General features: G+C 38.4%; 1 protein-coding gene across 8 annotated transcripts in view; it reads right to left on the bottom strand.

Moving 5' to 3' along the window:
* CTNND2 (catenin delta 2) overlaps positions 1–24,977 on the bottom strand; it is a 944,271-nt gene that overhangs the window by 221,161 nt on the left and 698,133 nt on the right. For all 8 annotated transcript variants that reach the window (XM_066374395.1, XM_066374422.1, XM_066374405.1 and 5 more), the window contains one exon: positions 6,367–6,580. In XM_066374395.1, coding sequence (XP_066230492.1) covers positions 6,367–6,580 — 214 coding nt within the window. The remainder of the gene's footprint in view (positions 1–6,366; positions 6,581–24,977) is intronic.

Genomic DNA, 24,977 nt, shown 5'->3' with positions numbered 1-24,977 from the left:
GATGGGCATAGTTGATAGAGGATCAATTCAGATTTGATGCTAGAAATGTATTCCTTTGATGAGCATCATACTGGACCCATGGGGGAAAATGTGCTGGTCGGGTCCCACATGGATCTGCTCTTTCACCATAATGCAATGGCTGATCACTGGCTTTCAAGTTCTTGAATCACGATATAGAAAATCTTGGGAGGTTGACTATGGTTACAAAAGAGATGGCAAATACAGTCAACTCTGACAATGTACCAGTCAAGTATGATGAGAGAGGTTGTGAATGTGAACGGTAAAAATATTGAAGCACTAATATCCCCATCTTATAAAATGAGTGATAAGAGATATTGTCTGTGTTAGATGGAAAAAATGGAGACTTCCCTTTAAAGTTACTGGTTAAATTTGCAAAGGGACCAAAGATAATTATCTTACCATTTTGGTAAGAAGAAAACATGAGTGATGAGAATGAAAAAAAGAATTCCTCCTCCATCATAATAGAAAGTCAGTATGAAAGGCCTGTGATAATTGATTTATTTTAGATGGTCTAAAATAAGCATATTAAAAAGCTTTGGTACATATATACTATGGAATACTACTCAGCCATAAGAAATGATGACATCGGATCCTTTACAATAACATGGATGGACCTTGATAACATTATACTGAGTGAAATAAGTAAATCAGAAAAAACTAAGAACTATGATTCCATACATAGATGGGACATAAAAATGAGACTCAGAGACATGGACAAGAATGTGATGGTAACTGGAGGGGAGGGGAAGGGGTGGGAGAGGAAGGAGAGGGAGGGGGTGGGGGGAGGGGATGGGCACAAAGAAAACCAGATAGAAGATGGCAGAAGACAATTGGACTTTGGGTGATGGGAATGCAGCATAACCAAATGTCAAAATAATCTGGAGATTATTTTGTTTTCTCTGAACATATGTACCCTGATTTATCAATGTCACCTCATTAAAATAAAAACAAAAAAAACATGGAATAACTATGAGAAAAGTAAAAACCAAAGGAAAACAAAATAAAAGTTAAGCTTGAATGCCTCTGAGGGAGGACCTGGGAGGACAGATGAGGCAGGGGAGTGTTGTTTTATTATAATAATTTTTATACTATTTTAATTTTTGGCCATGTATATCTATCATGTTGATTGAAATAATTATAAGAAGACAATGCATTTAATTACTATCCTTGCTGTTTCCAATCCTTTACAGAAGGTGCATTAAGAAGATGCATTAGGAAATGAGGCCAATACGAACCTATTTCTTTTAAACACAGCAACGCTATTAAATCCTTGTAGTTCTGCATTTATTTGCATTACTTTATTTCCCTGACCAAGAAATGTGTTTGCTAACCTCTGGGAAAAGAAGAATGATGGCTTGGACTTAGGTTTGTATTAGTTTCCCGGAGCTGCCATTCCAAAGTACTGCAGGCTGAATGACTTAAACAACAGAAACTGTATTGTCTCACAGTCCTGGGGGCTACAAGTTCAAGATCAAGGTGTCACCAGGGTTGCTGCCTTTGGAGGGCTGAGAGGAAAATCTGTTTCATGTGTTTCTCTGAGCTTCTGGTGGTTTGCTGGCCATCTCTGGTGTTCCCTGCCTTGTAGAAGCATCACCTTGATTTCTGCCTTCATCTTCCTGTGGCATTATCCCTGCATGCATCTGTGCTCAAATTTCCCCTTTTTATAAGGACACTAGCCTTATCTGATTAAGGGTTCACCATACTCTAGTATTCTAACTTTACTGATTACATCTGAGTCGCATTTTGAGGGACTTCAACTTATGAATTTTAGGGGAACATAATTCAACTTATAACAGAGCCCTTTGGAGATTAGGTATTAAATCAACTGGCTTGATGCTACTACATAAAATAGTTAAAGTGAATTCTGTCTCCTTAATGGAAAGGAATGACTACTTGGGTCTGTGAAGAATAAGATTAAAGAATACATTCTGCTCTTAGAGAAGCAGAAGTCTTAAGTACACTTTCTTTCTTTCTTTTTAATTTTTTTATTTTTTATTTTTATTTTTTTTTGTGGCAGGACAGAGAGAGTCAGAGAGAGGGACAGATAGAGACAGACAGAAAGGAAAGGAGAGAGATGAGAAACATCAATTCTTCGTTGCGGCTCCTTAGTTGTTCATTGATTGCTCTCTCATATATGCCATAACTGGGGGGCTACAGCAGACTGAGTGACCCCTTGCTCAAGCCAGCGACCTTGGGCTCAAGCTGGTGAGCCTTGCTCAAACCAGATGAGCACACGCTCAAGCTGGTGACCTCAGGGTCTTGAACCTGGGTCTTCCACATCCCAGTCCGATGCTCTATCCACTGCGCCACCACCTGGTTAGGCAGGACACTTGCTTTCAACTGAAATAAACTTATTTATTAAGTTTTATGGTTCAATAAAACCTGTTTTATTACAATTTGCACAGTACTCTGAAATCTTTAGTTGGGCATTTCAAAATTTAGGTTGATTATTTTCATATTTACAGAGAGAAAAATTGTATTAGTCAAGCCCAAAGGACATGCAGCATTTCTAATCAAAGTTTATTTGCTTTGGAGCATTTCAAGTAATGGCTAGCATATAGTGGCATCAACTGGACTTAAATAAAATTCTGATCATCATCTCACAGTAATTACTGCATAGGAAGAAAATTATTTATTGCAAGGCCTAACGGATGGTGCTGCTCTGCCATGAAGAGAAATTGCGGTGCAAACAGGCAGTTGTTTTTATAAGCATGCATGTTTGCACTGAATGTAAATGCTTGAAAATACTTCAATTTTAACGTTTTATTATCATTCAAACAGTTTGCTAAGGAATACTCAGTAAATACTTGAAAGCTCTGTGAGGTCATTTTTTTTTCTTTTAGTCTTTTATAGTTTATAATTTGACTCTCTAGATTCTTCTGGAATATAACCTAGATCTAATCTAAAATCTAATTTATAAACATGCTTGATTTTTAAAAAAATCACTAAAACGGTTCTTTTGAATATTTGTTTACAAAATATCCTAGTTTGTAAATATCTAGAGAGGAATTCAAAGCATTTTATCCCCCATAATTTTTTAGCATGTTTGTTTGCATGCACAGGAAGGAGAACGCAGCAGAAAAAGTCCTGTAATGTCCTCTGAGTCATTACTCCTTGCTGAACTCTGTATTCCTTCCACCAAAGAATTACAAAGAAAGTAATATTTGTTACTTTTAAATCAATGCTTTGTTTAATTTATGCATGAACATTTAACCTAATTCCCAAAAGGACTGGGGGGGGGGGCGTTGGTGAAAACAGAAGTGAAATATAGCCTTTTTACTCTCATACTAGGCTCTACCCTTCAGAGCCATCGACTCTCTTGCTGCTCATCTAGTTAAGTTTCCAAAATGTGGACATGTTTTTCAGGGGCCCCCCTTTTATTATTGAGCTTCTAGGAATGCACAGGTGAGACAATTCAGAAAAGGGACCACCTGCCCATCACAGGAGGCGCTGGTGTTAGCATCAACATGGCTGTCCCCGTGTGGTCAGCTAATTGCAACGTGTGGTCAGCTAATTGCAATCCTGCACATGCAGAGGTCCAAGGCTTATAGCACACACCTGACCCCAAAGGAATTCAAAAGCATTTGAGAAATGACAACTAAGGATGACTTAAGGTTAAATCAGCTTAGCTGTACTAAACACTGGATTCCCAAAGCTCTGTAGGAGACAACTGATTTCATGCTTCTATAGCTCACTTTGGCAGATGACTGTGGGCTGATGCTGAAGAGGAACATGCTCGCTAAGGCTCTTTGAGGTGAATTCATTTGCCTCATTTTACTTTTTTGCATGGCAGTGGAGTCAGTTTTGGCTAGATTTGCATACTTGATACTGCATTTAAACAGAAGTCAGCAGGGCCCCATGGGTTTTCAGGTGCCCTCAGATTTCTGCCAGCATGAATATTTTGAAGGCTTTGTTACTACTCTGTTCTTGCAACAATTTCCTCCACACTGACATGTTCTCCTAGATTCTCACTTCTGACTTCCTCTTCTAGAGCAGTACTTCCGACTTCCTCTTCTAGAGCAGTACCTTGACCAAGGTGCTTGCTGTTTTTCAATAGGATCATCATAGCAACTTCAGAAACCACGAGCGTCAGCCCGTCAAAATGTTTTGACAACACGTTTTTCTTTGAAAAAGGTAAAATTCATGCCTGCAGTTCAGTGAAGCACAACCCTGACTCTGGAAAGGCAGAAGACATCCACTGAGGTAGCGACCACTGTCACCCTGAGTCGATTCAGCTGTGAGAGCATTTCTTCTAGCAGGGAAGTGGAGTGTCCTGGCCACCAGCACATGCTGATGAAGGAACTGGGTCATGACATGATGATGGGCACAAACGTTTGTTCTTCTCAGAAGGAGCAGGATAAGAGGCAGACGTACGCTCTCGGTATATCAGGTATTAGCATCTTTCCGACAGTCAAAGCTTCCTGGAAGGGAAACTTCTTGACATTCAGAAGAGATTATCTGCCTTTGATGTTTTCAAATGACGTTCACATAGAAATTTTTGATGTTGCCCAAGTGTATTATAAAATGGGTGACACCCAGTATCTGTCAGAAGCAAGTAAGGCAATGGAGTAGACAACCGTCAGTTCCTTCAGGGTGGCTTCAAATACCAGAAGACACCGGGCCTGCCTGCTGCAGTGGATGATGCCATGGGACAGCGGCAGTGCTGCCATTTCCTTCTGGGTTTAAGCTATCAATCATCTCAACTTTTTCTGTGTGGTTCAGTTTCCTTAGCGATGAGATAAGCACAACCGAGGTCTGTGCTTCTAGACAGGGCTTTGTGTTGGAGAAAAGACAGATTTTAGTAAAATCCAATTTTTTTAAATCATGAAAAGGATGCATAAGGAGACAGTGTGAGTAGCAGAAGATCCCTTTAGTTCTGTTGTTCTCATGCATCCACTGGCAAGGTCTTAATGCACAGAAGGACTACAATATTTGTTTTTCATCACGTGTATCGAGTCCTTTCTCTTACAGTTTCTAATTTAAATACTATCCAGGAAAACAAGGACGAGCGTTTAAAACCATAATGGCAGGCTATATTTTCAGTTGTTTAACTCATTCCAAACTATCTTACACATCATAAGTGCACAATAATAGTTTTACCTTTTCTGCTCATGTCATTCCATGCCTAATGTAACACATTACTTTAATAACATTATAATCTTTCACATCTTTCACAACAACTTTTTCCCCCACAAAACCAGTTCTTCATTCAGAGAAAGAAAAATATGTTTGGGGTCTAGATCTAATTTAGAAAAAAGTGTAAAAGAGACATTGTAATAATCATAAAGGGTATAAGTTTAAGAATTTATGATGCTGGGATTCTTAATCCAAGATTGAACAAAAATTTATAACTGTAGCTCAAGTTATGCCATTGCTTAAACAAAGAAATTCACACACACTTCATCAGCACAACTACAAGGAAATTTTAGAGCCAAGTCAGAAGGTCGGTGGAATCTTGGATTATTAAGAAAATCCATTTTTGAGAGCCAACCTTGCAATCCACTGCCAAATAATTGCTTGAATGGGGTATTTTGATGAACCCAGAACTAAATATTACCTAGAACAAGCAGGTGTATAATGAAGAAGACTAATCTGAAATTCCATATTGGGAACACCAATGTTGTTAGTCTTCTAATAGAAAAACTTCACATTTGAAAAGTGAGGGACCACAGTGAATACGCTAATGTTCACTGTGTCCAGATGTGTTCCAAGAAGGGTATGTGCTAAATGGTTCACCTATCCCCATTCATTCATTCTGATGGCTCTAAGAGGTGGTTACTATAATTATCTCTATTTTACAAACTCAAAAATTCTATGTTTATGGAAAGGCTTTCTTTCATGGTGATTACTAAAAAGTTCCTTAATATGTAATACCATATAACCTTGGGGTTTCATAAGCATAAATATTTTATTCAAGAAATTAATGGTTAAGTACAATAAGCTCTCTGTTGTTAACCACAGTATAAGCCAGGATATATACTTTTTAGCAATAACTTTGATACCTTGCCCTTTTATCATTATTAATATCATTCTAATGATGGCTTGTGGGTATTTATAAGATGCTGAAATACTTCTAAATCAAATGATAAAGACTGAAATATGGTGACAGAATTTTAATGAGGGTTATGCTTATTGGATTCTAATGATTTAATTTGATCAATCCATGCATGTTACATTTAAAATGCTCTTAGTCACTTATTTCATCATTTGCAAACACCTACTGAAACTGCCTATGTTGTTAACCGTCAGTGAGGCCTAGACTATATTAGTATCACATTTGCTACCATGCCACAGAATGAAAAACAGATGTTGAGAGTCAGTGGTGCTATTTATAAGGATTCTAACCTGTGACCAGCTCCCGGATCTCCAGGTCGGTGGTCTTGCGGAGCAACCTGACCAGCGCTGGGATGCCGCCGCAATTTTTCAGAGCAATTTTGTTGTCATCATTGGCCTTCCCATACACCAAGTTTCTCAAGGCTCCACAGGCACTACGGTGGACTTCTGTCATCCGATGATCCAACAGGTCCACCAGGAGCTGGATGCCTCCTTGTCTCCTTATCTGAAAGAGCAAAGGACACACCTTGTACCTTAGAGAGGGAGCTTTCAGTACTTACAGCAAAACAGCATTTTCATGTGAAGTACCTGCCACAATTAATTGCAATGAACTGAATTAAGGCACAGAAACAAACAAAAAGAAAACAAATGTGTGCTCTCGTTAGATTTTATTGCATTTACTCACTTTAATATCCTAGTGATAAAAATCCAAATGCATTTCCTTCCAAGCTAAGGAATTTTGGAAAGGTGATTTTAACTTTCTAATGGGTGTCTCAGACACACCTCTCTATAAAAATATGCCACACACTCATGGCATGAAGCAAATGGAGGACCAGGAGAATGCTTCTTTCTCCAAAGACTTATTACATTTGACCAGTCTCTTAAAGGGTGCAGAACTGATGTACAAAATGTTAAAAATATGCTTAATATGGAAATTCTCTCAATATTTCAAAGAAGCCAGAAGCTACCATAAATGAGAAACCAGAAGAATTAGTACAAGATTTTCATCTGAGAAGACATGGAAAAGAAAGTCACTCACCATGACAGCTAGCCAGAACATTAAGTCCTAGGTATGTTACACTTAAGATAGGTATTTGATCAATAATAACAACAAAATCAATTTCAGTGTTCTTTTTAACTAAAGAAAATTTGTATTTTTTGATAAATGAATGAAAACAACCATTGCAACATGTTTCTATCATATATTGTGTTATCCTTGCTATCCTTTTATTTTTTTAGATCAATTTTAAAATTGAAAGCAGACAGATTGGCTAGTTAACATACAGACCATTTTGTGGAGCTTTCATTAGCAAAGCTGTATTTGAATATTTCTTCATCAATATGAAAAGATAACGCAATTCATTCAGTAATATTGTTTTCTTTAATTTCAGCATACCTCAGGGATTGGATAATTATAATTTGGCATGAAAGAATAGAATATAGCAACTTCCCTACTTAGTATTCTTTTTGTTTTGTTTTGTTTTGTTTCGTGACAGAGACAGAGTCAGAGACAGGGACAGATAGGGACAGACAGACAGGAAGGGAGAGAGATAAGAAACATCAATTCTTCGTTGCGGCTCCTTAGTTGTTCATCGATTGATTTCTCATATGTGCCTTGACCAGAGGGCTACAGCAGACCAAGTGACCCCTTGCTCGAGCCAGCAAGTTTGGGCTCAAGCTGGAGACTTTGGGGTCTTGAACCTGGGTCCTCCACATCCCAGTCCAATGCTCTATCCACTGCGCCACCGCCTGGTCAGGCCCCTATTTAGTATTCTTATATAGAACACTCATTCATCTCAGAGATGTGCTGGGTCACACGGCTCGATTCCCCAACCCTTTCAAAGGTGCTCAAATGCCACTTTCTCTACACAGCTATCCCAACCACATTATTTACAGTTGCATTCTGAATCATACCCTTCCCCAATCCAGCATTCTTATTTTACCTTAGTCTGTTCTAGAATTCTTCATAGCACTTGTCATGTTCTAACTTCATCATTACGATTATTGTTATTGTTACGGTTACTGTTGATTGTTTTCTACTAAAAGTATGTTATTGGAGGGCAAGTCTCTTTGCTCCGTTCACTGATAAACTCTATCCCTATCCTAAGTGCAAGGATGTCCAGGCACAAAGTTGATGTTCAGTAAATATTTGTTGAGTGAATCAACAAGTATCTTACTTGTCACAGTAGTGTTTGTCAGATTAGTTAAAGCTCAGCTTTTCAAAACTGAGTAATATCCTTCTTTAAAGGAAATAAAAGACCTTTTGTGCCCAGCTAAGAATATCCCTGAACACTACAGCAGATCTTCCCATACCAGCTTACAAATAAAATGAGGGCATGCATTGCGTCACTCATCTAAGATGGGCAAACTGATGATTCAGAATATACCTGTAGGAATTATTGTCATCCATCACTAAAAAGAAATCAGAAACTGTTGCAGTCCTTAGGACTCACCGACTCTAGGTCTGTGGAAACCAGGAAAGTGCTGCTGTGCCTATTTAACCTCCTGTGAGAAGAGAAGCAGGGAGGGAAGCGGGGGGTTGTTAGGGGAATAAATTTCCCGAAGGGGCCTGTGCAGCCTGTGGTGGTGACAACACAGGGAAGGTGGCTAACGGGACTATTGGGTCAGTTTTAAACAGAGAGAAAGAATTGGAAAACAATTTTTTTTCCCAATTTACAGTTTTATATGGGCCTGCTTGGCACCCATCCAAGAGATGCAAGTTTGTACCACTATGTACATGTGTCTTGGACATGCATCTGTGGAGGAACCATAATGACTTGTCTATAATACTTCAGGAGGGACATTCCACTTGTATGAGGGGTTAAACTATGAATGCCATTTTCTCTATGTATGTGTGTTTGCATGTATGTGTGTGCTTTACTTAAAGATTCCCTGGGTTTAGTTCTTTTAATGATGAAACCATAAAAAAGAAGTAATAAAGCCATTTTTACCATTAAACAATTGGTTATATATTAAAAGCAGATGGTATAATAAATCTATTTTATTTATATATTTATATGTATATATTAGCTATACTACTTATTGTAGTTAATGCTCTTAATTTATGATAATGTATTTCTCATTCATGCAACTTAATGAATCAAGCTATTAAAATATTATTCCAAAGCATTAAAAGGGAAAATGAATTCAAAACAAATGCAATATCAATTCTTAATGGTATAACAAGAACATAATGTATTCAGTGTGACCCTAATTAATGCCATTTATCCAAGTTTATAATAAAAATTTAAGTTCTATTTTAATCTCTTTAGAGAAACACAAATAAGACAATAAACTCTACTTCCTGCTTTGGGGTACAGGGGGTGAAGGGCAGTCACCAGATCATTGCTATTAAAAACTTTTATTTTTGGGGGGTTGAATTTTATCTTAAGAATGTGACAATCCTATTTCAGTTTTCTGAGTCCAAACAGTAGTCAGAGCTGATATTTAAAAATTCACAGATGTGAAATGTGAGCCAGGTCCTTGGTTCTTCCTGCTCCTTTTGCCACCTCCCTTCTCCCAACAGGACCAGAGGGAAGGCAGGAGGTGGACTTCCAATCTTCCTGCAGAACATTTATAATACACACTGTTCCTGGGTGGCTGTGGAGGGGTCCAAATGCTGCACCTTCCCTCTCCTCTTCTTTTCTCTGGGATCCTCCCTCCCTTTGACTTTTCCTTGTACCCATTCTTCATGTGTGTGTATGACAGAGACAGAGAGTCAGTCAGAGAGAGGAACAGATAGGGACAGACAGGCAGGAATGGAGAGAGATAAAAAGCATCAATTCTTCGTTGCAGCTTTTTTTTTAGTTGTTCACTGACTGCTTTTTCATATATGCCTTGACTGGGGGGCTACAGCAGAGCAAGTGACCCCTTGCTCAAGCCAGTAACCTTGGGCCCAAGCTAGTAACCTTGGGCTCAAGCCAGAGACCTTTGGGCTCAAGCCAGCGACTATGGGGTTATGTCTATGATCCCACTCTTAAGCCACAGACCCTGTGCTCAAGTTGGTGAGCCCGCACTCAAGTTGGCGACCTTGGGGTTTCGAACCTGGGTCCTCTGCGTCCCAGTCCGATGCTCTATCCACTGCGCCACTGCCTGGTCAGGCTCCTTGCACCCATCCTTATAGTTTCTTCTTTTTCTTTCTCTTCTTTATTTTTTTTTTAAATTTAATTAATTGTGTTTACATAGATTCTAGGGTCACCCCGAATGCCTTCCCCCTCCCCCCTGTTCCCCTCAACATCTTCCTTGCCCCTCTTCCTACAGCACCCTCCCCCCTTCCCTTAAGATTTATCCCATCCTATCATCCCCTTTTTCTCTGTCCTCTTTTCCTCTGGTCCCTTTGAACCCTCCTCTGTCTCAATTCCATTCCTCAGTTCTCATTATTCCTTGGATTCCTCAAATGAATGAGGTCATATGAAGTGTCCATCAGTGGACGAGTGGATAAAAAGCTGTGGTACATATATAAAATGGAATACTATGGGGCTATGAAAAAGAAGGAAATATTACCTTTTGCAACAATATGGAGGGACCTGGAAACTATTATGTTGAGTGAAATAAGCCAGGCAGAGAAAGAAAAATATCTTATAGTTTCTTCTTATATCCAATCTTCAGCCCTTACAGGACTCCAGACCTATTTTAAACATTAAGAAGGTACAACTTCTCTTTGAAAAAGTATCACGGAAAATTCTATTCTTTGAAATGGCACCTTTATTTCATTTTATTTAATTTATAGATAAGTAGCACAGTTTACTTATCTATTTACCTACTAAAGAACATCTTGGTTGCTTCCAAGTTTGAGCAATTATGCACAAAGCTGCTATAAACATATGTCTGCATGTACTTGTGTAGACCAAGGTTTTCTACTTCTTTGGGTAAATACCAGGGAGTATGGTTTCTGGATTGTATAGTAAGAGTATGTTTAGTTTTGTAAGAAGCTGCCATACTGTATTACAAAGTGGCTGTACCATTTTGCACTCTCAGAAGAAATGAATGAGAGTTTATGTTGATCTACATCCTTGCCGACATTTGGTTTTGTCAATATTTGGGGTTTTGGCCATTCTGATAAGTTGTAGTGGTAGGTATCTCATTGTATTTTATTCTCTTTTAAGGCTGACTGTTTGATTCAGATTTATTTACATTATACAAATGATTGAATAAAAACAATCAATGTTGAGATACACATAAGAAAGTGAAGTTGAATTGGATATGGAATAAACAAATTTTATATCTGCTATGTTCCTGAATTTGGTAGGCTCAGGGATGACCTGCAAGGGCTCTTCATTCCTAACCTGAGTCGATAGTCTTAATTTCATTTACTAATTCATTTAGTACAATTCTCTTTATAGACCACTTTAGTCAATTGTTCTTATAGCATAGCTCTCATTTATTTTTCTGCTTAGCTGTGAACTTCAGTGAAGACAGAAAGAAAGATGGGGGCTGATGCAGAAATTTAAACAATGGATTAACCAATCAAACAAAACAAAACTATGCCTTACTGCCTGTCCTTTCCAGTTGTTTATAGAGAAGGCTTGCTTAAACCTGATGTAAACAGTCCCCTGGGGAAAAGGCGGGGGTGTGTGTGCATAGAATCACTGATGTTCACCCAGTTCGTATTGAGGAAGAATGAAATTGGCTTTCACACCTTTGCCATGCAAACCATTGTTTTAAAGTGTTTTTACATTTAAACTCTAGAACCAAATGTACCTAAAAATCATTCAAGAGTAGGATACAATGGTTTTCTTCCCTATCCTTTCATTACAAGGCAAAGTATATGTAAAGCTCTTACATCAGAAAACAAATAGCTGGACAATTAAATACAAGAGAAATGCAAGTAATATAACATCATCCACTGCAAAAAATCAGGCCTTACCACCTAAGGGATTTTTTACTCTTACCATGGCATACACTGAGGATAAAAAATACTTCCCAATGAATTATATCTTATCATTAAATTGGTATCAATACCAGAGAATAATTTAGAGCATACCCAATTACATCAGTGTTTATAAGTTCATGACTCTTTGCAAAATTATATGATGATAACAAGGGATAGTGGGTTAAAAATTAATTAAACAAGGCCCTGGCCAGTTGACTCAGTGGTAGAGTGTCGGCCTGGCGTGCAGAAGTCCCGGGTTTGATTCCCGGCCAGGGCAAACAGGAGAGGCACCCATCTGCTTCTCCACCCCTCCCCCTCTCCTTCCTCTCTGTCTCTCTCTCCTCCTCCCGCAGCCAAGGCTCTATTGGAGCAAAGATGGCCCAGGCACTGGGGATGGCTCAATGGCCTCTGCCTCAGGCGCTAGAATGGATCTGGTTGCAGCAGAGCGATGCCCCGGATGGGTAGACCATCGCCCCCTGGTGGGCATGCCGGGTGGATCCCGGTCAGGTGCATGCCGGAGTCTGTCTGACTGCCTCCCTGTTTCCAATTTCAGAAAAATACAAAAAAAAAAAATTACTTAAACAAGAAACAGAATTCCTCTTGGGGGTCACCCTGTTTTCAATTAGAAAAATACTATTAAGAGTTGCTCTGAGGATAGTGAGACCCAAAAGGCCCAGGCAATAGGTTGCAGGTATTCTGCATCTGAATTGAGGAGGGAGTTGGAGTTGAGAATAGAGGACAAGAGGTTGGAATAGCCTTTTGTTATCCTACAGTTGGTTAGATAAGGACTTCAAAGAGTTAAGGTCCTGGGTCAACATTTCAAAACCTTTCAGGGCTTCTGGTTTAGTGCAAAAAGAAACTAGCCTGGACTTGAGACTTAAAGAAAATGTAAATCATAGTCTGAAGGACTAATAATATATAGTATTTCTTACTCACATTGTGACTTGATGAATGATCAAGTCACAATGTCTGAGAAATGGCTTATAGAGAGCTGACTAAAAAGAAGTACTAGGAATACAGTGATTTTAATGAGTTCCCGAGTGATTGGTATTCTTCATTGGTGTTGGTTTAAAAAAATAAAAAAATATATATTTTTGTTCCTTATTAATGTTTAAAATTTAAATAATTTTATATGCTTTAAAAGCTACTGGAAGATACAAAGTTTCTGGCTCCAAAACCACAGGCTTAACCAGAGGTAACTGATTCTCCCTTTTCAGCATTGATGTAGAAAGTGAAAAGTTATCAGTTTGTAAAATACATATTTTACCTCAGTGAATTTTATCCCCTGCCCTTACAGTAAATACAGTTAAATTTCCAGTATTTCTAGGTAATTTGAATCGATGTATGTGCACGTAGTTGCTTTGAACAAACAAGAAATACAATATGTAAAGGCTGAATCTTTGTTAGTTTTCTGGTAGAAATTATTTTGGAGGATTTTGAGAGAAAACATCTTTCTCTATAGTTGTTCAAAATGATCTATTTTCTCTATTCAATAGGTAAGCCAAGATGGTTTACGTTTCTTTTTAACTTAGGTTTTAGAGAGGGGTGATAGTGCAATGTTTGGGGGTGCTGGCTTTGAGGCTGCAACAACTAGGTTCACATCAGTCCTCTTTCTCTTAAAACCTGTGTCGCCTGAGGCAGGTAACTTACATGTCTGTAAAACAAAATGAACAAAATGTGAATCTATCTCACCGGACTGTTTTCAGGATTAAAGAAAATTTCACATGTGAACTGTTTAACAAAGAATTCAATAAATATTATTTGTCAAGAAACTACCCACTATTTTAACTAGTAAAAGGATATTCTTAATTAACATATCATCTGGTCAATATGTGAATTAACTTAATAATACGGTGATGTATGATAAAGTCAGTGAAATATATAATTCAGAGTTATAACTTCATAAAGTTTATTTAGTACGTAAACTATATATTATCTAATAAGTTATTAATCAAAGCTGATCTATGATGAGGGTGATTATAAAAGGGATGTATTTATAATACTAGTTCTTGAAAAAAATAGCAAATATTTTTCTGAAATATAAAGGGAATCATTCGGCTAAAAGAAAAAAGGACCGTGCTTTGATTTTATTAACAAGTTAGATTCTAATAAAAAAATAAATAAGCAGCAAAAGGTATAACTAGTAACAAGTTAAATGACTCATAAGGTTTTAATCTTGTGTAGATTTTGGTTTCATCTTTACCTATGTCTATCAGAAAGCTATTTGGTTTTTGAAACTCGTGGGAAGATCGAGAAGTCTACTACAAAATCACGAAGTACTGAGAATTGGAAAGAACGCCTCCCATACAAGTCTCCGTTACTGTGCTCCAAACTTAACTCAAAAGTTTGCTTTCTGTTTCCACATTAGGTATTGAGTGGTATTAAAAATCCCATGGTTTTCTCTAAATTACCAAGTGTTGGTGAAATCAGATTAGTAAGTACCCTAAGTCATTTCCAGATCACACTCAACTGAAAGAGCCCAAACTGCTTTCCTTGAATTGTTTACAAGCAAGTATCATGTGTGGGTGGGTGGATGTCTCCTACCAAGACCATGATCCCAGGTTCCAGGGCCACCTTTAACTTCTCTCCCTCTGTGAGCACTATCCTATCTCCTGTGGGTCTGCACACAGTCTGTTCAAGCAAACACACATTCTATCTGACAGTAGGAAATTTACTCTACTTGACATTTCATGAATATATGTGTCAGGCCTCAATATCCTGAGTTATTTACATCAGTGGCATATAGTTAGTATTCTAGCCTAAAATAAATATCCACTGTCAACAAAGGTGGGCAGTGTAAAAAATATTTAGACTTCTTTGGATGTCAGTGCTGACACATTTTCCTCTTCCAGAGTCAGATCCTTTCGGTTTCTTTCTAGTGGGCTGGACAGCTGATCAAGGAGGGGTCTGTCCATTGTGGCCCTGGTTGGAGTGCTTGTCTGGACTCCATCTGCCACTGCCTTTGTTTCTGGTTGTAAGTACTTATTTCACAGCTAATCCAGTGAGTAGACTATATAAACTTGTACTTAAACTTGGCTCATAGAAAATCTATAATTATTATGGCATCTGAGCAATTTAAAATTAGAATGATCCTCACTTAAATCTAGAATGACAGGAAGACACAGTTATTATCCTAATGTTTGACTTTGTTGTGGATGTGTCAATAGACTAAGACTGAAAACTGAAATGAGATAAATCTACTGGGGAAAAGACACACATTTATGAAAACTGACTGATGTGACTAGCAACATCATACAGCCGCAGGCAGCAGTTAATCTTCAGACCCTTGCTCGGAGCCTGTGCTCTGAACCCCTACACCACACTGACTCACGTTGTTGGTATTTTTTCCCAACTGTCCATAGCCTGGCTTGTATTTTTAGACATATGAGTGGTATCAAGCTGCACATATTTTTTTATCACTTGTTTTTTATCACACAGCACTTTATTTGTGATATTTATCCAAGTCAATAGACACAGCACTTGGGCATTCACTTTTGTTACTAGGAAGTATTTCTTTGTAGCAACATACTGCAATTTCTTTTTCCGGTCCCATGTTGGTGGATATTTGGTTATTTCCAATGATCTGCTTATACAAGCAATGGTGCCTGTACATTTGTGTGCACAGTTAAAGAGTTTCTCTAAGTTAGACACTTAGGATTGGTCGGGTCTAAATTTTGTATATCTTTATCTGCATGATACAGCCCAAAAGCTTGTACTAATTTATACTCCACTGGGAGAGAGTTCTTACTTGCCCATACTTGGCATTGTTGACTCCTTTTATATTTTATATTGAATGCAAGATACTATCTTTTTAGTTTTAATTTGCATTTTCCTTGTTACTAGTGAAGTTGAATCTTTGAGTAAACTCTTGACCCAAGAGGTGCAGGGTCTTCTTGAATAAAATTAGAGTCTTTTACTGAGCAATATAAGCAAAAACAGTCATAGATACCATGAAACACCTCCTTGTTTATGAATGAAAAAGTGAACACTGAAAAGGTTATGGATTCTCCAAAATTTATACACAGTTTCAACGCAATTTTAATCAAAACTCAAAAGAGATTTATTTCAAATGAGACAAAATGATTCTAACTTTCACGTGGAATCTTAAGCAAGCAATAAAAACGAAGAATACTTTGATGAAGAGAAATACAAGAAGGGAATTACTGCATCTTGTATGTAAGTATTACATAAATCCTCAGTAATTAAAACATGGTGATAGTGCTGAAGGAGTCAAATGGCTCAGTAGAAGAAACTGGATAACAAGAAATAGGGCCTTGTGCATTTAGAACTTATGTGATAAAAAGAAGAACTACAAACTAATGTTGAAGGAATTACAGGAGAAGCTCTTAAGGAAGTTGACTACACATTGTGTACATTTCAAGAATTTAAGAACTAAATATGTCAACTAAAGACAAAAATAATTGAAGGAAATATCTACATGATTTCAAGAATTAGCAAGGAGTCCTGTAAACAAACAAGAATGGAAACAACTTAATTCTAAAAGTAATAACTGTATGCAGATATAAGGTACTGTTTCAGCTTATAATATCTTGGCTATACTGATTTTAGAAGTTTAAATTTAAGTTTAACACATCCTCATGGGGATCACACTGACATAGTGAAGTAAGGATATATCCTCACCTAACACAGGGTTCAGAGTTTCACTTCCTTTTCTAACTTTCTCTTCTCTCCCCTCTTGTCCACATATACAATGAGGCCAGCATAAAACTGAATAGTTCTATACAGAAATTTTATATCAAAATGTAAGATTGACTGAAAACAGATTCTCTTCAAATTCTGGTCTCTTATTTTAAGAATAATGAATCAGTCATCTCCTTCAAGTATTAATGCTTACTTTCAGATTAACCATTATCAGTATGATCTTGTATCTTCATTGGGAAAAGGTATAATCTTAACATATCTGTGGGTAGCAATGCTAAATTCATCTATTGTTCAATACCTCGTGAGAATTTTAGATGAGCACACATAAACTGGAAACATAAGCCCTGTAAGGTAGACCAATTAACTACTGAAAATTGTTAAAACATCTCAGAATGACAATGAGAAGCCCACAAGTATTATCCATTTTGTATGGATTGGACAGTCCCTTATTTGGCCAATGTTTATGGAGGCTGAGTCTGCGCAGGTGCTAGGTTCACAGTCGAGTGAGACAGACCAAGTGCAGTACAGACAGACCCTGTGCCAGTGCAGAAGTCAGAAATTAAGTAAAGAAACCAGCTAAGTAGCCAAATAGGTAACTTCAATAATGAAAAACAGAGGAAACTTTATCTGGATGAGGACTTGGCATTTTTCTATTTAGAATTTGGTATTCTACTCCTTAAAGAGGATTTGCTAAACTGCACCAGCTGAAGCTTCTCAAACCCGGATTGTTCCCTGAGACCACAGCCATAAAGAAGACACTGCAGGGAAAAGAACAGAGGGGCGGGTGTGGGAAGGTGCCGCAGCGGGTTTATGGTCAGAAGACATTCGAACAGAGACCAAATGATTTGACATAAAGGGGCATTGAGGGTCCCAAGGAAGAAACAGGGGGCCAGTGTGGCTGGAGCAGAGAGAAAGAGAGATGAGATGACAGCAAAGGGAGGTGGTGCCGGGCTGGGGCTGGGGGCTGCCAGCCACTGTCAGGGCATCGGGTTTCCTCTGAGGAATGTGGGGACAAGAGTTGACCTAACACATCTATTTAAAGACTACTGTATGTGTCATGTGGACAACAGACTGTAGGGACACAAAGGTAGAAGAGGGGACACCAGTTAGGCACCACTGAGATTGTTCAGGCACCAGAAATCTGGTAGCTTCAGATCTAATTGATAGAGTCCAAGTGATAAGAAATGGTCAAATTCTAGATCTGTTAATTGAGAGAAAGAAACCACGTGGGACTAAGATTTTGGCCTTTCATTTTTAATAGACAAGTGTGTTGATAATCACCACAAGGGCCGTTTTTGGTTGACTGACAGATAGCAAGGTGTTTATGAAGGGAAGACGGCCCCTCATTTAAATTTCTATTTCATTGCATTATGAAAGCACATATCTAAAAAAATACGCTTGTGCCCTGGCCGGTTGGCTCAGCGGTAGAGCGTCGGCCTAGCGTGCGGAGGACCCGGGTTCGATTCCCGGCCAGGGCACACAGGAGAAGCGCCCATTTGCTTCTCCACCCCTCCGCCGCGCTTTCCCTCTCTGTCTCTCTCTTCCCCTCCCGCAGCCAAGGCTCCATTGGAGCAAAGATGGCCCGGGCGCTGGGGATGGCTCTGTGGCCTCTGCCCCAGGCGCTAGAGTGGCTCTGGTCGCAACATGGCGACGCCCAGGATGGGCAGAGCATCGCCCCCTGGTGGGCAGAGCATCGCCCCTGGTGGGCGTGCCGGGTGGATCCCGGTCGGGCGCATGCGGGAGTCTGTCTGACTGTCTCTCCCTGTTTCCAGCTTCAGAAAAAAATAAAAAATAAAAAAAAAATAAAATAAAATAAAATAAAAATAAAAATAAAAAAAATAAAAAAATACGCTTGTTATTGCAAAATGGAAAATCACATCTTTTTAAAATATAAAACCATTACAAATACATAGAAAATAGAGAAAGTATTTTATATCTTACATAGCCTATGTCTGTAATAACTAATGAGTATTAAAGTAAATGTAATATATGCCACCATGTATAGGAAATGATTTTATGCATTTTTTATTTTTAATTTAAATACCTCATTTAAAAAAATTAAAAATCGCTATTATACCTATAAAAATTGTGTAGAATACAACATTTGCTTAAGTGTTTCCTTGTTATGCATGTCTTTTTTCTCTTATTTTTTCTACTTTAGGTTATAAAGTCACAGATACATATATGCTCATACATCATTCTTTTGTTGTAGTAATAGCCAATAGTCAATATGGACTGGACTCAACAGCGGTTGAAAATAATTTCCAGTTTTGTTTAGTTCAGTCAATATTTACTAAGCATTGTTCTGTGTGCCTCGAGGGTCTCATGGACTCACAAAGGGGAAACACAAACCAACAAGGTGCTGTGCCACCCACAGGAAAGTCACAAGACCAACCTCCTTAGAAAGTGGAGTGAGGTCATTATTTTTGGACAAAAATAACAAACAAATTGACTTTAAGAAGTTTGAACCCTGGTGAATGACACAATGTAGAATATGATTAAAATCCAAAATGTCTGGGGTACAGCAGGCCCATGCTTTTTAAACCAGGGTACACGTGTGGTGGGGCTGAGGGGGGAGAGGAGGTACCAGTGCGGTAGGTGGTGTCGTATCTTCTTGGCTCTTAAATTTACCTGAAGATCGTGGGGGGAGGCATTACTATTATTATTGCTGTTATTATGACCAGTCTTGGACACTTTACGGAGTAGAATATAAAGTTAGTGACATTTTAAACAAAAAGCATACCATGTAAAGGAAGGGTTTCCTTGTAGAAAGCTTTTTTTGGCCAACAGCCCCCAATTCCTGCTGTTCACGCGGATGATGGCTTGGAAGAGGGATTGGCAATGGGAGGCTGGACACTGTGGGAAGCTTGTGGAGAGGGGCACTGCCTGCATGGAGGCCTCACAGAGGCAGGACACAGGGAATGGCATTTTAAAGCATGTGAGGTGTTAAAACACAGAGACCCAGGCTTTCCGAGGAGAGGACTGATATGGGAAGTTGATGCAATGAGGCAAGAGAATCTGATGGGCTATGCAGAAGTACATCTTAGCTATGAAACATTCTCAACCATTTGCCTGCCATTTGGAAATTTATGAATAGTTCGATATACATATGGGGTTTCTCCACACCTGTCAATCACTTGCTTAAATTAACTTTAATTTTCTTATTCTGATAACTCTGTGCTCTGAGCCCCAGAAAGATGACCGGAGGAGAAGCCCACCTTGTGACTGCCAGTTAGCTCTGTCCTCGGAATCAGAGTGCAGGATGCAGGGCATCCCTGAAACTGAGTGAAAGGGAAAGCCATGAGTTCCCCCACTGGGTTCCCTGGAGCGCCCCAGATGTCTGGCGGATTCAACTGCTGTGACCAGCTCTTTTGAGAATCTACAGACTGGAATGTGTCAGCCTTATTCTCTCACATGTTTATCTTGAACTCAAAAAAGAAAGCGGTTACCAGGGACTTGTCTGCAATGCGGCATCTTGAAATAAGAGTTATTCTATGATACCGCTTAACTAGTTAAATCTTATTCTATCTTTATTTTGTCCATCAGTCCTAGGAGAACATTTATATGATACTTAGAACTTGGTTTAGTAAGAATACAAACTTGTTGGGTGCACTGTGACCTTCAAGATACTAAAAAATTATGTTTTAAGAAATGCCATCAAGTGCAATGCAGTACATTCTAACCCATGTGTCATCTCAACAGAGAAGGAGACTTTATTCTAGACTTTATCATCACAATAAACAGTTAGTCCAGAAATTCTGGTGGCATATCAGCTCTCCTAACACTTTCGGTAAGTTGGTAGTACGATCATACATATCTATAATGTTATATACATATATATTATAGTCTCACAATATAATATATATTATAAATATATAACTTTGAATTAATATATTTTAAATAAAAAATAATTCAGAAATGTCTCCTCCCACTTCCACCAAAATGGGATTCATTCTGTCCCTTTATTATTTTATTCCAATTTAAATTTTATAGTATTAATTCTTTTCTTATAACCCATCACTTGTGTGTTCAAAGGACCTGCCCTGTAGATATTCTGCCTTCAATAAATAAAATAGCCACAGAGACTGAGAAAATTATTTCTTGAAATTAATAACTTCTCTTTAAAGTTCTTTAGTCCTGGTGTGCAAAAAAATTGAATTGCTATAACCCCAATAATAAATCATAAAATGCTTTGATTTTACTCTACTGTCAGATGTTAGCTCTCAGCATAGTTTATTAATAAACTCTTAAAAAAAACTTCAACATATAAAATCTCAGCTAAAAAAAAAAATCAAGTTTCTTCATTTTCTGTCCTATTTATTGATTTTCAAACTATGCCTTTAAAAAGATACCTGACACATAAATGTTCTGGCTTGAATTGTTAATTCTTTAAGAATTTTCAAATAAGTTATTGTGTTACTGCATGTTTTCCTCCCCAAAATTAGAAAAAGGCTATGGTTATACTTTTAGTTTTTAGTAGGCTGGACAATAGAACTAGTAGGGAGAGAACTAATAATGAAACAGAGATTTAGGGAAGTAATTTGTTTTTTAATCCTGCATACACTGTAGTCAGACCTGTTCTCTTTTTTATTTTTAAAGAAGACATACTCAGATCATGTGGTTTCTGCTCAAAATCCTCAAATGATCCCCATTGCCTTCAAAGGCTCATTAACTTTGGCCTTTGGTCCTACATGACCTGCCCCATCCTCTCTCTCTATCCATCGCTCATCAGTCTCTTTTTAAACTCACATTTGGCTCCAGTTCTTCTGGGATTCTGAGGTCCTGAGCAACCCAACATGCTGTCTGGACTCCTTAGAATGGTTTCCTTTCTACCACTCAGGCGTCCACCCAACCTGGTCAACCATCAAAAATAGCACGTCCATCCCACCCTCTTCCCCTCCACTCTCTTCATCTCCCTTTCCCTGGATTCTGCCTTTGCTCCCATTTACCATGTGATGTATTTCATATTCATGTTGCTTTTCTGCCCCGTCCCCACCCAGAGAGAAGTGAATGCTGTTAGGGCAGGTATCCTGCCTGATTTGTTCAATGCTGAATCCCCAGTGTGATGAAGTACCTGCCACATGACAAGTGCTTCCTATTATTTTTTTGACAGAATGCAGTTTTGACTACGAACTTGGAAATTTTGAAATCAAACCAATTTTTAAAGTCCACCCTTCAGGAGAAACATATGCCAAGCAAATTAGAATTTAAGAACAAAAAATCCTGGTTTCTCAGAAGAGATCTTGGAACCTTTAGAGTATTGTAAAACTGTGAACACAAGGACACTGGCCCAGCAAATATTATGCACATATTAAAATTGTTTTTCTTGTAGCTTTATCTCTTTATTTCATGAAGGGAGAGGACTCTCTCCTACAAGTAATAGCCAACACTACGTACAAGATGCTTCTGCAGTATCCGCACCTGCATCTTGTTATAGGAGCCAAAGCTGAATATATTAGCTAATTATAGATATGCAGATGTCTTGTTTTCCGTAATGCAGGAATATATATTTAAAAGCATGGGAACTGGTGCAGTACCCAGGCTCCTGGCGGATTACCCACTTTCCAGGTGGTGGAAGGGGCTAAATGGTCAAGAGACAGATAAAAGAACAATAAAAAAGATTAGTCATAATTCAAAAATCTTCATATTCTGCTGTCACTCTTTAGGGTTTAAGACATTAAAACAAAAAATCTAAATTGCAAAACAAATTATCATTTATTGGTTCCATTTTAAGGGGTTTTATTACAGAAAAATTAAATCTAGGACCTGGAAGATTAGCAAAAAGGAGGAAAAAATGTTAGCTTTGGAAACTCTGAGACAGATGAAAAATTACGAGGTATATAATAATATAGATATCTATGTGTACAGGGGTGAGGTAATAGTAAATCTGAATGACAAAATTAAGGAAATTATGGTTTGCTTTGAAATTTTTGAAAGGGGATTTTCAGAACTGCAATCGGCACTTGCCCAACATATATGATCAGTGAACTTGCTTTTGAGACCAGGTAGTCCTCAAGATGAAACAAATTGATGTGATAAAGTCATCTTAGTCAAGGGAAAAATGCTCTGTTTGTGGGATGATTCCAGAAACTTACTTGCAGGCAGACAGCCCACAGAGCAAGACGTATGCGGCATCTGCCAGAGGTGTTTCCCAGGGTTCCTTAGTGCTGAGTGAGACTCTGCTCTCTTCTACCAGGCTATGTGGGTAGACTTAACATCATCATCCCACCCCAAGGATGTCCATGTGCTAATCCCAAAGCCCGCAAATGTGTATGTTGCATGGCACAGGATATTTAAGGCTGCAGATGGAATTAAGGCTGCTACTCAGAATACCTTAAAATAAAGAGTTTGTCCTGGGTTATCTGGGAGATATTTAGATCTAGTAGCCAAGCAGTAGATCACCTCCTGTTTTAACCACTGGTATATTCTTTGGCTGCTGGCTGAGGTGCACCTACATACCTGACCCCAAACTGAAGTCTAATAGAACCAATGTAATCTCATTTCAGTATCTGCTCTACACAAAGAATTGCCAAGGACAGACCATTGCTCTTTGCCCATTTTCTTGATGCGATACCTAGCCCATTGAACACTGCCCACCAGTCAGTGTTATATGATTCTGTTTTCAAATCACTTCAATGAGGAAAGACAGAAAAAGGCTTCCTAATAATCAGGCTACATCCTGGATGGTTGACCCTGAATAGATGAATGACTCATGATAATACTATCTTTTCAAATGCTCATTCAAAAGAATACAACCTGGCCAACTGTGAAGATACTCTCTAGCATTTTGGTTTTTGTTCTGTTAACATTAACTTTTCTATAAACTAGGTTGGAGGAAGGCAGTCTTTCAAAAGTGTTCCTTTTCTATAATTTTAGTGCTCTTGTCCTCAAGTCCTGTTGTTGCTGGCGTTGTTCTGATAAGGAATCAGGGTCTATGATTTCTCCATAGAACCAGATGAAGCATCAGAGGAAATAAAGCAAGGGAAGCCAGATTCTGAAACTTACTGTTCATGCATCTAGTGGACACCTCTGGTATAACCAAACTTAGAGAGTTCTTGAGCAAATCCCTGTACTTAATCAGAATGTTTAGGTAGTTCCATTTAGGTCGTTTCTTATGTCATTGTTATTTGACATTCTCCAGAGTCTAGCAGGAATTTTAGGCTTCAAATTTTCTTTAGGGATACAAGCAATCTCTATTAGTACCTAGTAGCAAGCCACTGATGGTCTTTTAAAAAGTAAATATCTAATAGTGAAATATGGCAGTCAGCGGTAAAGCTGTCTCTCTGCTGCCCCTACTGGCTTTGGCCATGAACTCTAATCTCTGGGCATTAGTAAAACAATTTATGGATCTTACTCAATACTGTACCCAAAATCTTAAGAGCTTTTTGTTGTTTGGGACCACCTTCAAAAGTAACCTTCTTTTTCTATTTTCCCCCTCTTCTTGTCTTTTTTTTCCCTAATGGAACTTAGTATCCCCAAATATGAGATATAATTTCTCTAGAATCTGAGGAGTTCTACCAAGTATTATGTTTCTAACTCATTTCAGGGTGGCATTTTGAAATATTTTTCATCAGTTGAGAAATATTCCTGAGTCTTCAGGTGTTCCTTGTTGGATCACCCCTTGTCTGCATAAGCTACAAGCCAACCTCACATTGTCACGGGTCATGCAGGTTCCAATTTAGTCAGCCTGCTCTTTTGCAAGCCCAATAATCATTAATCGTCAGAGTTTTTTTTTATCAGAGTATCTTTTATCATTAGTAAATTTTAGTCTCTTCATGGGAATTTTGGTCACAGGTCAGAGAATTACTATATCATTGTGTAAGAACTGATAAAATAGGTTTTATGGTCTCTCAGGGAAAGACAAATAGAGATTGACTTTTTCTCAGAAATTGGGATTTTTCCCAATCAATGACAGCAGTGGAATCCCTGTGCCATGGAGCTTCTTTATCATCTTGAACTATATTGGACAGAGTCAAAGCCATGGGGAGAAATGCTCTATTCAGACCCTGACAATCTATAAAGTAAACCAGCAAAGCTGACTTCTTTTGAATAAGGACGTTGTAAGTCAGGGGACCATTGTTAATTCAGATATTGCCAATACCTCCCTAGGAAATCTATCTTGGTTATAGCTTTGAGGATTTGGGGTTTTGGCTGGCCAATGGGTTTACACAATTACAACTGGCTTATGACACCATTTTCACCATGTTTGTTTTCCTCATGTATTATGGGAGCATGCATTCATTGTGGTCTATACATGTGCTATGTCTGAGCCAGGGGGTATGAAAAGTTACCTTTTGTTTTGGAACAGGTACCTTTCCATTCCTTCTCCAAACAACCTCTAATTCTTTAGTACAATGGCCAGGTAAAA

This window comes from Saccopteryx leptura, chromosome 1 (assembly GCF_036850995.1).
Source record: "Saccopteryx leptura isolate mSacLep1 chromosome 1, mSacLep1_pri_phased_curated, whole genome shotgun sequence".
Classification (NCBI taxonomy): domain Eukaryota; kingdom Metazoa; phylum Chordata; class Mammalia; order Chiroptera; family Emballonuridae; genus Saccopteryx; species Saccopteryx leptura.
The sequence above is the reverse complement of the archived record's forward strand: the minus strand, read 5'-3'. Positions and strand labels throughout refer to the sequence as shown.